This window comes from Girardinichthys multiradiatus, chromosome 9 (assembly GCF_021462225.1).
Source record: "Girardinichthys multiradiatus isolate DD_20200921_A chromosome 9, DD_fGirMul_XY1, whole genome shotgun sequence".
Taxonomy (NCBI): Eukaryota; Metazoa; Chordata; class Actinopteri; order Cyprinodontiformes; family Goodeidae; genus Girardinichthys; species Girardinichthys multiradiatus.
In genome coordinates this window covers 12,503,933-12,516,502 of record NC_061802.1, presented here as the reverse complement: position 1 = coordinate 12,516,502, position 12,570 = coordinate 12,503,933, and the positions used below count along the sequence as shown (strand labels likewise).

General features: G+C 38.5%; 1 protein-coding gene across 1 annotated transcript; it reads right to left on the bottom strand.

Annotated features, from left to right (window-relative positions):
- Positions 1-925: 925 nt before the first annotated feature.
- LOC124873697 (cell wall integrity sensor MID2-like) lies at positions 926-11,515 on the bottom strand. The gene is made up of 4 exons (XM_047374553.1): positions 11,302-11,515; positions 4,470-4,775; positions 3,215-3,378; positions 926-2,145 (listed from the first exon to the last, which is right to left on the bottom strand). The coding sequence occupies exons 1-4, from the start codon at positions 11,360-11,362 to the stop codon at positions 2,101-2,103; spliced, it is 576 nt and encodes a 191-aa protein (XP_047230509.1). The 5' UTR covers positions 11,363-11,515; the 3' UTR covers positions 926-2,100.
- Positions 11,516-12,570: the final 1,055 nt, after the last annotated feature.

The following is a 12,570-nucleotide window of genomic DNA, read 5'->3' as shown; positions in this document are numbered from 1 at the left end:
CTGAACTAAGATAACCTGAGGTAATATAAAAGGCAGTTTTCTATTTAAGATTTTATTTAGTAAAGGAAAAAAGGCTCTGATGCATTGGCCCCGAAATCAAATAACTGGTTGATGGCAACAGCTGCAATCAAGTGTTTACCCAAAGTAAAGTTGAGCTTAGGATCACAAAAATGATGGCCTGTTGGGATTTTGTGCTAGAGAATTCATGGTGCCATCTGTTACTTCAAGTTAACCAGCACCTGAAACAGCAAAGCAACCCCAAATCACCACATTTCCACCACCATGTTTGACTGTCAGTATCATGTTCTTTTAGTGAAACTAAAGAACAGTGTTAGTTTTAATCTAAATAGAACCTGCCGAGTTTGAATAGTTTGCAAATAAAACATAATTTATAAAATGCATACTTTGCTCAGTGGTATTCTGATATTGTTTTCCAGTCAAGATTAACAAGAGGAAATTTCTCCGTGACAGAGAATGGGTCCAATTCAGGCTTCATCTGATATCATGCTAACCATAATAAAAAAGTAGCTTGCTATCTGCTCTGAGATCACTATTCAGATCTTCTTCAGACGTTTTAAAGATGTAAAGCCCGCCATTCGGGCCCACTGTATCAGGCTGCACCACCTGTCCCTCAAGCCTTTAATCACCTCAGTGATGAACAAAACTGCATCCATATAAGCTGAACCTGTGTGACCACAGTGACCAATTACTTCCCTTGTTCTGACCTTTTTGGGTAATCTGAACCATGGAGCCCGGCAGACGGTAAGCTTTATCTCTAGTCCCAGAGTTTTCCATCTATGTAGGGAAACTTGATATGTTAACATATGGGTGGGGTGTGTAGGGGTAGAACAACAGACTGCAGGTTCGTGGGGAATGTTTGCATACCTACTTACCTCAGGAAGCAAGACAAATATAAAAAAATAAATAAATTTCAAGTAAAACACTTTATCATGTTGAGAATATCCAAACTAGCCACTTTACATTTGTGCGATGAAAAATTCACAGGGATAATGCAAAGCTCACACATATTTTACAGCGCTGATTGATAGATGCGGTAAATAATTTTTTTAATTCAATAATCACTAAGTCATTACTATACAATACTGCATATACCAATGAAAAATGTTAACAGAGGGATTAAAGAGATTTATTTTGAGGTGTAAAATAAAAACAGAAGTCACCTGAGTTTAAAGGCAAAGACATAATTGCAGTCACAAAAAGCCTTTAGAGGTTTTCTTTTGAATTTTCTTCTGTTGGTTATTTGGAAAAGGCAGTAGCTATAAATTATATTCTTGACCGGTATAATAAGATACTAAACTTCCAAAAACATGTTTGCTCATGCATCAAATCATAGATTTTGCTGTTAGTACTATTCTGTGTGGATTAAAAAAATAGATTTTTTTATTGCCTGAAAGAACAGGTCTTGATCTGTATGGACCACAAAAAAAGTTACATTACAGAATGCACTATTCATACAGGTATACACAAGTCCTTGCAAAATAATTTCTACCTCTTTTTACTTTTTGTTACATTACAACTACAAACTTCGGCATTTTTTGTTGGGATTTTTGTGATAGACACAAAGTAGCACATAACTGATTCAAGATTTTCTCAGTTTTGTACAAACTAAAACTTAAAAGGTTTGGCATGCATTCGTATTCTGCCATACTTACTCTGATAGCCCTAAAAATCCCTTGTAACCAACTAATGTCCCCTAATTAGTAAATAGGTTCCACCTGTGTGTGATTAATCTCAATATATATGCAACTGTTCTCTAATGGGCTCATAGGAAAAATTTCACTGTTTTAACATTTTTACCTTTAAGGCTAATTGTCTTCTCCAAAGAAAGAAGCAAGACTTATTTGATTATGAAACACCATCTGAATCAATTTAATTACCAGCAGCCAAGTAATCAGGTCAAAATTGTTCCAAGAATGTCTCATTAACATTTACAAAAGTGCAATAAACAATTACATGTTTAAACTTGGAGTCCCTTCTGACTGGTGTTTAGAATATTAATGTGGTTTTACAGCCAGGAAACAGAGTCGAACCGCAGACTGAGGTCGTCTGCTCCTTTGCCATCCGGCGAAGAGTAATGTGTCATTTTGAGTACTGAGCAAACGGAGAGGCTTCGTTCACTTTGCCCTGGAGAGACGACATGAAAGAAGTTTAAAGAACACAAGCTTTTTACACCGCAGTGATGCAACATGCTGTTTAGGATAGATATCTGGTAACAAGCTGTCTTTACCATGAGACCTCCCTGCTGTGGCATTGTTTTTACAAGCATAAGAGACTGACGCCTGAGAGAAAACAGCTGCTGACCTCTAAATGAATTAATCAAAGCCATGTCTTTACTTGTCAACTTGCATTGGCTATATTGTTGAATTGATTTGAACTAAAGTTTTTCCATGTACAATGCCAGTCAGAAGTTTACATACTTAAAATGGGCATTACATTCAGATGTTGAGCTATGAAATCATTTAATGGAACTTTTCTTTATCTTTAGAAAGAAATTTAATCCACACATGGTCATTACTTTACAAACAGGTTCAAATATGTACATACAACCCCCAGTAATATTTGGTAAATGTCCCTTAGCTGGTTGCATCTCGAACACATGCATTCTGGGATAACTCTGGCCGCCACTCATTTTGAAAGAATTTGTAGAGTTCATTTACTTTGGTTGGTATCTCAGTGTAATTTAATACTAAGCATTTTCAGTTATAGTATGACTGTAATAAATGTAATTATTCAGCCATATGTTTAGGTCACTGCAACCATGTGGTAGTTCACTGGGCTATAGAAAATGAGCATCATCATGGATAAAAAAAAACACCCTGCTTGATCCTGCATTTGAAATAATATGTGAAGACTCTAGGATGCTAGCAGAGTCTGAATACCTAAATACCTAAATTGTAAAGTTCATTTATCAGGAGTTCAGCACACATAAACACCTATGAGACATTTTCACACGCAGACATTTCTCTTAGACTTCCTGTTTGTGCAGCAAACTACTGAATTTACAGCTGAGGGGAAAACAAAAAAGTGAAACACGATCGCTGAAGTTGAAAATGCTTACAATCGAGGAAAACTCATAGATCAGAAACTTGATCTCTTTTTTCCCCCTTATGTCAGCTGGTTGGGTAACACTCAAGCAAATATAGGTTATAATCAGTTTTACTGCTTTTATCAAGGTGTGGGGTTTCTTACTCACCATGGGCACGTCTTCTAGCCTCTCAAAGTCAGACTTCGATGATCTGATACATTTCACAGCCATAACCACCAGCAAGAGGCTGAAGACAATACAAAAGATGCAGATGACGGCCACAAGGCCAGGATTTTCTGCCAAATTGTAATTTCCCTTGTTGTTTGATGGAGCTGAGGGTCATCAAACAAAAAGAAAAGCTGTTACTTCACAAATTATGTGATAATTGTGAGGACAAACTAAATCAGTAGTTTCTGAACTTTTCAGCTTCTGTGCAAAAGTTTTACTGGTTGAGTCAAAAAATTACCAACAAGATAGCTAAACAGGGTTTGCTTTAAAACATGGAAAAAAAACATTGGCTTTGGCCTAAACAACATTAACCTGTAATTATAAAGTAAAAAGTGAAAATAATTCTATTGATAAAAGTGTTAAAGAAATGTTTGAATGTCTGTTGAGTGAGGACCCGCCACCCCTGACTGTTTTGGGATTGGGGAGCATGTGGCACCTGAGCCTTGCCTTAAAGAGTGCAGATGATGCTTGCTTTCTCACTAAAAGTCTGTTATAACCCCCTATAAAGACTAAATTTGCTACATATAACAACAAACTCACTTGGTTGGTAATACTGAATCAGTGTTGTCATAACTTTAGCCCTTTACAGATTCTATTTGTATCCCTTGTATCAATTACAGCTACACTTAAGCTGTTGGCATTATAGAAAGAATTTCCACACAGGTTGTGGAGCTCTACAGTGGGGTATAGATCCTAGTTTTGGGAACTGTTTCCCTATAACTGTTTGGAAAGAACACTTCAGTATCTGTAGATGATGCACGATTGTCTTATTTTTTTCCCACCAAAAGAGCTCAGACCAGTCAGGGCTTAGACACAGCAGTGGAGCTGGTGAGCTGGTGGGGTGAGGTTTCTGAGGATTGGCGTTATGTTCCACAGCTGTCCTCAGCTCCCATTTGTTTGGAGCTTTGGGGGCCAGGTAGGTAATAACATCTAGATCTACTGTATGTTTTCAGTGAGTGATACTGGATTGCAAAACAATTTATTTAGTTGAAAACTAACATCCATGAGGTTGCATAATTGCCTGATTTCTTACTGTAACAAGAAAAAGCATTTATGATAGCACTAACTGTCATATGGCTGATTATTGCAGGTATAATTGTTCACAATGTCACTTGCTTTGGATAAAAAGCCATTGCAAAATTGAAATAATTAAAACAATTCTTTAATTAATTATAACTATATACAGTAATCTGACCCGAAGTGATTGTGTTTCCCAAGGTACCAGCTGTGACATTTAGAGACGTTGATGGGACTGTCGGCTTCTGGGTGTTGTTCGCATTGGATGTTTGGCTGATTGTTGTGTTCAGGGGAGTGTTGCTGGGATCGTTTTTCCCCGCCGTGGATGTCTGTGATGAAGTCGAAGCAACTATGGTTGTAAGCTTTGTTGCTGTTTGAGACTGGGGTGTAACAGGGGTGGTTTTCATTGTGGGTGATACTGATAAGCTCAGGGTTGTGTGTGAGGCACTTGAAGTTGTCACAATTCCAGAGACAGTCGTGTTCCCTGCAAGAGGGCAAACAACAGAAAAACAATGCAATGGAGTAAAATATTCAGTACGGATCAGGATGAAGTTGGAGAAAAACCATTAGCATTTTAGGGCTGAGAGCATAAATGGCATTTCAGTCCTACAAAAAATACATCCTGTTGACTTTAAGACGACTATGAGGACATCCCAAGTGCCTCAGTTTAAAGCTTGTTTATACTGGATGATTTTTTTTCCCTTAGATAAACTCTGTAACAGATACTGAAAATCTAGCAGCAATTGCTGTCCTGACTTACTGGAATCAGCATAGTGCAGATCCAAGAAATAGAATATCGTCAATAATTTAATATTTTTTGCCACTCATATTCAGAAAGTGAAATTCATATATTACATAGATTCATTAGAGTGAACTATTTCAAGTCTTTATTTCTTGTTATTTTGGTAATTGTGGCTTACAGATAACATAAAACCCTGAATTCAATGTCTCAGAAAATAAGAATACACAATATACAGTACAGACTAAAAGTTTGGACACACCTTCTGTTTCAAAGAGTTGTCTTTATTTTCATGATTGAATATCGTAGCTTCACACTGAAGGCATCAAAACTACAAATTAACACATGTGGAATTATATACTGAACAAACAAAGTGTGAAACAACTGAAAATATGTCTTATATTCTAGGTTCTTCAAAGTAGCCACCTTTTGCTTTGATTACTGCTCCGCACACTCTTGGCATTCTGTTGATGAGCTTCAAGAGGTAGTCACCTGAAATGGTTTTCACTTCGCAGGTGTGCCCTGTCAGGTTTCATAAGTATAACAATGACCATCAGTGGGACCCTTTGTGGGGTTCCTTGAGACGACATTGTTGTAAATAAGTGCTGTTTAATTAAATAATCTGAACTGAAACTATCTCTGTAGTTATGCTGCTACAGGCTTAGGCTGCTGGAGGACATAATGACCACTTTCACCCTCTTCGCTACATTCTCACACTACTCTCCTAAATTTTGCATTATTTGCTGTTATTTCAGCTTTTAACTTTGTTCTCTCTTTTCTCTTCCTAGAAGCTACACCTGTACTGGCTCTGTGTCTACCTGTGACACCTTTCTGGAGAGGGGAATCGTCTGAGCTTCTGCTGGCAACGACTTAATGCTCACCCTCTACCGATGATCCACATAGCCCTGTCTTTTAGTGTTTAACCCTTTCTCTCTCCTAGATATAGCAATTGACTGAGCTTTTACTGTGACTAACTCTATGTGCTCTCTTTCAGACTCTAACCTTGAAAACTGGCTCAGAGTTTATCTGTTCTTTCTTTCTAGGTGAAATGACTAAAGAAGCTACATTCATTAACATTTACTTTTCCTTCCCATAGAAAGTACTCCTGGATCAGTGCTTCTTTGTTCTTTTTGTGTCTCTGCTCTGTTCTCTCAAACCCCCAGTCGGTCGTGGCAGATGGCCGCTCACACTGAGCCTGGTTCTGCTGGAAGTTTCTTCCTGTTAAAAGGGAGTTTTTCTTCTCCACTGTCGCTACATGCATGCTCAGTATGAGGGATTGCTATAAAATCAACGCCAGTGACTGTCCATTGTCTCTACAGGCTCATCCGCGAGGAGGGAATGCTGCAAGTCACTGACTGGATGCAATCTGCTGGGTTTCCTTAGACAGAAAAACTTTTTATCCAATTTGAATAAATAACTGAATCTGATTGCATTGTTCAATGGTTAGGATTAATTGGAATGTATGTACCTGACATTTGTGAAGTGCCTTGAGACGACGTGTGTTGTGAATTGGCGCTATACAAATAAACTGAATTGAATTGAAGTGGGATTTCATGCCTTACAAATGGGGTTGGGGACATCAGTTGTGTTGTGCAGGAGGTGGATACAGTACACAGTTGATAGTCCTACTGAATAGACTGTTAGAATTTGTATTATGGCAAAAAAAAAGCAGCTAAGTAAAGAAAAACAAGTGGCCATCATTACTTTAAGAAATAAAGGTCAGTCAGTCCGAACAATTGGGAAAACTTTGAAAGTGTCCCCTAGCGCAGTTGCAAAAACCATCAAGCGCTATAAAGAAACTGGCTCACATGAGGAAAGGAAGACCAAGAGTCACCTCTGCTGCGGACGATAAGTTTATCTGAGTCACCAGCCTCAGAAATCGCAGGTTAACAGCAGCTCAGATTAGAGAACAGGTCAATGCCACACAGAGTTCTAGCAGCAGACACATCTCTAGAACAACTGTTAAGAGGAGACTGTGTGAATCAGGCCTTCATGGTAAAATAGCTGCTAGGAAACCACTGCTGAGGACAGGCAACAAGCAGAAGAGACTTGTTTGGGCTAAAGAACACAAGGAATGGACATTAGACCAGCGGAAATCTGTGCTTTGGTCTGATGAGTCCAAGTTTGAGATCATTGGTTCCAACCACCGTGTCTTTGTGCGGCGCAGAAGAGGTGAACGGATGGAGTCTACATGCCTGGTTACCACCGTGAAGCATGGAGGAGGAGGTGTGATGGTGTGCGGGTGGTTTGTTGGTGACACTGTTGGGGATTTATTCAAAATTAAAGGCATACTGAAGCAGCATGGCTACCACAGCATCTTGCAGTGGCATGCTATGCCATCCGGTTTGCGTTTAATTGGACCATCATTTATTTTTCAACAGGACAATGACCCCAAGCACACCTCCAGCCTGTGTAAGGGCTATTTGACCAAGAAGGAGAGTGATGGGGTGCTGCACCAGATGACCTGGCCTCCACAGTCACCGGACCTGAACCCAATCGAGATGGTTTGGGGTGAGCTGGACCGCAGAGTGAAGGCAAAAGGGCCAACAAGTGCTAAGCATTTCTGGGAACTCCTTCAAGACTGTTGGAAAACCATTTCAGGTGACTACCTCTTGAAGCTCATCAACAGAATGCCAAGAGTGTGCGGAGCAGTAATCAAAGCAAAAGGTGGCTACTTTGAAGAACCTAGAATATAAGACATATTTTCAGTTGTTTCACACTTTTTTGTTCAGTATATAATTCCACATGTGTTAATTCATAGTTTTGATGCCTTCAGTGTGAAGCTACGATATTCATAGTCATGAAAATAAAGAAAACTCTTTGAATGAGAAGGTGTATCCAAACTTTTGGTCTGTACTGTAACTAAAGGAGAATATTTTAAGCAGAAATATCAAACTTCTAAAAAGTAGGTTAACTTCTATGCACTCTACTTGGTTGGGGGTCCTTTGCATGAATTACTGCATTAGTGTATTGTGGCGTGGAGGCAATCAGACTGTGGTTCTGCTGAGGTCTAATGGACCCCCAGCTTGCATTGATAGCGGCTGTCAGGTCATCTGCATTGTGGAGTCTAGTGTCTCTCATCTTCCTTTTGACAATACTCCATAGATTCTCTGTGGGATTCAGGTCAAGCCAGTTTGCTGGTCAATCGAGCACAGTAACACCATGGTCATTGAACCAGCTTTTAGTACCTTTGGCAGTGTGGGCAGATACCAAGTCCTGCTGGAAAATGAAATCCCCATCTCCATAAAACTTGTCACCAGGTAGAAACATACTGTGTGTGCTCTAAAATGTCATGGTAGATGGCTGCATTGACTGTGGAGTTTAGAAAACACAGTGGATCAACACCAGCAGATGATATGGCACCCCAAACCATCACTGACCGTGGAAACCTCTCACTGGACCTCAAGCAATGTGGATTATGTGCCTCTGTACTCTTCCTCCAGACTCTGGGACCTTGATTTGAAAATTAAATCCAAAACTTTACTTTTATCTGAAAACAGGACTTTGGGCCACTGAGCAACAGTCCAGTTGTTGTTCTCTTTAGCCCAAGTAAGTCTCCTCTTAAGTTGTCTCTGGTTCAGAAGGCGCTTGACACTAGGCATTTGATATTTATTGCCCATGTGTATGTAAGCTTCGTCTGTTTTATAGTGGCTCTTGATGAGCTAATTCCAGCCTCAGTCCACTCCTTGTGAAGCTCCTATAAATTCTTCAATGTGTTTTGTCTAACAATCAACTCAAGGCTGTGGTTAACCCTGTTGCTAGTGCACCTATTCTTACCCCACTTTTTCTTCCTTCTCAAATTTTTAAGAATATGCTCAGATACAGCACTCTAAACAACCAGCTTCTTATGTAGTGACCTTTTGTGGCTTGTCCTCCTTGTGGAGGGTGTCAACAGCCACCTTCTGGACATCATGTCAGCAGTCTTCCCCATGATTGTGTGTCCTACTGACCCAGACTGGGAGACCATTTAGAGGCTCAGGAAACCTTTGCAGGATTTTGAGTTTTTTTGCTGATTAGGATGTGACACCATGGGTTTTCAATTCTTAACTTCTTTCACAATATTCTAATTGTCTGAGACACTGAATTTAGTTTTTTATTATCTCTAAGCCATAATCATCAAACTTACAAGAAAGAAAGGCTTGAAAATGTCACTGTGTGTAATGAATCTGTATATGAGTTTCACTTTCTGAAATCAGTTACAAAGTATGTTGAACTTTTTAAGTTTAAACTTTTTTTGAGCAGTACTTATAGCTAAAGGTGACTGTCACTCATGTGGTAGAGTGGTTGTTTTTTATTTAAAAGGTTGCCAGTTTGATCATATTGTATGTTGATTGTCCAAGGCCAAGATATTGTCCCCAGTGCCTTAATCTTCATCACTCTGGGTTATCTACAATTAAGATTTACACAGCCTGTACAAAAAGTTGGACAAATGATGTTGCATTTTGTGAAACATTGATTAAAAAAACTGGTTTAAACACCTGGAAAATGCAAAACTCAGAAACTTCCAAACTTTCCTAGACTTTTCAAAAGAAATGCAACAACGAGGTTTTTCCTGGAAGATAGATTTCCAAAAAAACTGCTACTGGAACAAATGATTTAACTCTATATTTAATTCCTGTTCTGTATCTCATTCTGTATCTGTATCATTTCTATTCTTGAAGTTTAAAAAAGAGTTTTCTGGCATGAGAAATTTCTTTCAAATTTATATATTAATATTTTTATGACACTAGTGGCCTTTCTTGATCAGTAATATGACAGGAAAGAGAGTGGAGAGAAAAGGGGAAGACGTGAAGCAAATGTACTGAGACTGTAAGTTGAACCCAGGCCAGTGAGCTCAAGCCTTTGCATGTGGTGAACCTGCTCTACCAACTGAGCCACACAACCCCCTGAAGGTTTCAACTTAATACAATGTTTTAAATCTTGAATGTGAAAATATTTCCATTCAGAAGATAGGATTTATTCAACCAGGAAAGACTGCTGACATTATTGGTGTCTCCAGAAGATTGTGGTCAACAAAATAATTGAATCTATTTTTTGTTGCTGGCTGTTATCCGTCAGTGATTGGTTGATTAGCACTTTGTGATGACGCCCTCGGACTGCCTTCCGGTGTCCTAGGCAGACGGGTTCTGCGACTCAGTCAAGGAACACAAAAAGAACCAAGACCAGCAAGACATCTTGTGCAAATGGGTTAAACTGAGCACTAGATTCAAGGTTGGACTTGGGAAAATGTTTTGTTTGCATTGTGTGTTTTGCTTCTTTTGTTTGTTTTTTGTGTGAAGTTGCTGGAAAGAGTTTTGTTTTTCCTCCATGGCAGGGACATTTCCAGTGTCCCTTAGTGACTTTCTTTAGGCACATTACCTAAAGCTGTAACCAGAGGTTACCAAGTTATTCTGTTTCGATCCAGTGTCTCACTCTAATTTAACTACTATAGTCAAATTCCCTAAACGGGGTACAGAATAATAGTACAGAAATACAAAAGAAGATTCTCATTTAAAACAAATTATACATTTAATTTGAGCATTTTATTATTGTTCATCAAAATATATAACTACAGAGATAAATTAACTAATAAGTAATTAAGTACAGAGTTATGAAAGGGTTTATTTATGTGTATGAGCTTATGTAGGCTGGGAAAAATGGCATCTGACTGGGAGCTGTGGTCAAAACTTTAGATGAGATGCTGTCTCAAAGGAAGCTAGACTGTTGTTGATTAAATACAGATTTCACAACAAATCAACAAACTCAAGCTGTTGAGGATTTCGTATCACATTTAAATGCTCACTCATGAACCATATAATGAATTCTGAGTCTTCAATGTTTACTGGTGTACTTGCTAATTCATTGGTCGCATAATAATTTAATGTCAAATGACCATAATGAATTCGGTCTTAGTGAACTGCAACTACTGGCTCAGTGTAATGCTTTCTATAGACAGTTGTGTAAATCAAATACAGCTGTCACTAACCACATCTTTACTTTTCTAAATGTGAATCTTTTTCATTAAGTTAGTAGACTACCTAGTAAAATCTACTTGTTGAAATCTAAAACAAGCTTGAAAAATATGTTAATAGTCTTTAACCTCAGCTGAATATGACAACTTCCTGCTCACAGAGGCAAAACGTTCACCATGCTACCTCAAAGGAAGCTTGCAAAACTTCCCTTTTTCTGTTTGCATAAATTTGCATCTTTAACAAGACTTTGGAATAATGCTAAGCTCTGCGGACGTTCAACTTGTGAATTTAACAGACAGAAGTGTGAAACGTTTACTCACCAGTGCAGACTGTCACTGTGAGGAGGCAGAGCAGGACAGTGAGGTGCATCGATGCAGGCATGTTGAGGGAGAAAGTGTCTGGCAGTCGTTCATTTGAGTGACATTCAAACACACACCCACAAGCTGCATCCTTGACAGCAGGATGTGTTCAGTGTCTGACGGAGAGGAGTGCTCTAAATAGGAGCTGGTGCATATCAGATGCTCCGGGCTGGTCAAATATTTGAACAAAGTATAGTGGGTTTGCTTTGCTGCTGACAGCATGGAGATCAGTTTTCACTTCTGAACAGGCTTTTACAGATTAATGGGACTTTCCAGATGTTGTTGTGGTTTTTCATTTTGTTTCTCTGTTCTTGTTTCAGGTTGGTTTTGCTTCCTGGGTTGTTTTCAGTTTTTTCTGTCCTGTCACAACTATGCTCTGTTTGCCAACGCACTCCACCTGTTTTTGGACCATGTTTAATTTCCTGAACTGTTGATTTTATATTTCCTGGCCTGCAGCAGTTTTAGTTTTGAAGATTAATGTCAGGTTTAAACAACCTAAAATACTTATAACATAAAAAAGAAGAGAAAGACAAAGAATTAGTTATTTACTCGCTGCGAGGAGAACGGACAAGATGTGTTCAGTTACAAATCTCATACCGCTCTGAAAAACATCTGTCCGACATCTGCCCTCTCTTTTTATTATCTTTTCGGGGGTCCCTAGTTACAAAGAACGTCATTCTCTAAGGATGGGAAACAACAGCTGCATCGTAAACAGGTCATAAACACCATTATCTTTCAACAACACACTTCCACAGTCTTCATCATTTTAAGATCAGTGCGTCTTCTGTTCAGCGCAATCAGCCTTCATCTTTATGACCTCCTCAACTGGACCGCTTCCTTCTCAGCTCCATTTATGACCTTTGCCTGCAAACAACTCACACATCCTTTACTCACACAAACATCATGAAAGGTTATAAAAATCAAATAGTCAAGTTAAGGATAGGAGAAAATATAAGATAAATCTATATTAAATTATTCCAACATTTAGTTCCTAATAAAAGATGTTTTCTCTATTTTATTATAATGTGTGCCAGTTATGTTTTTTTTTTTGGTGCTCCAATTAAAAATAGCCCAATTAACAAAGACATTTATTCAAACTTTTTTGCAACACATACAGCTCCAAACTTTATTAAATTACAATATCACTGAAAATTAAACTTATTTTAGAAATTAATTTTATGAATTAAAGGTCATATATAGATTAATTACACACAGTGGGGTATATTTCAC

Bases quoted from the DNA above. Each gene is read 5' to 3' on its own strand.
- LOC124873697 (XM_047374553.1), bottom strand. From the start codon at position 11,362: ATGCCTGCATCGATGCACCTCACTGTCCTGCTCTGCCTCCTCACAGTG. The intron at 4,776-11,301 runs GTGAGTAAACGT...GCCCTCTTGCAG, and splicing joins CACAGTGACAGTCTGCACTG to GGAACACGACTGTCTCTGGA. The intron at 3,379-4,469 runs GTCAGATTACTG...GATGACCCTCAG, and splicing joins GGGAAACACAATCACTTCGG to CTCCATCAAACAACAAGGGA.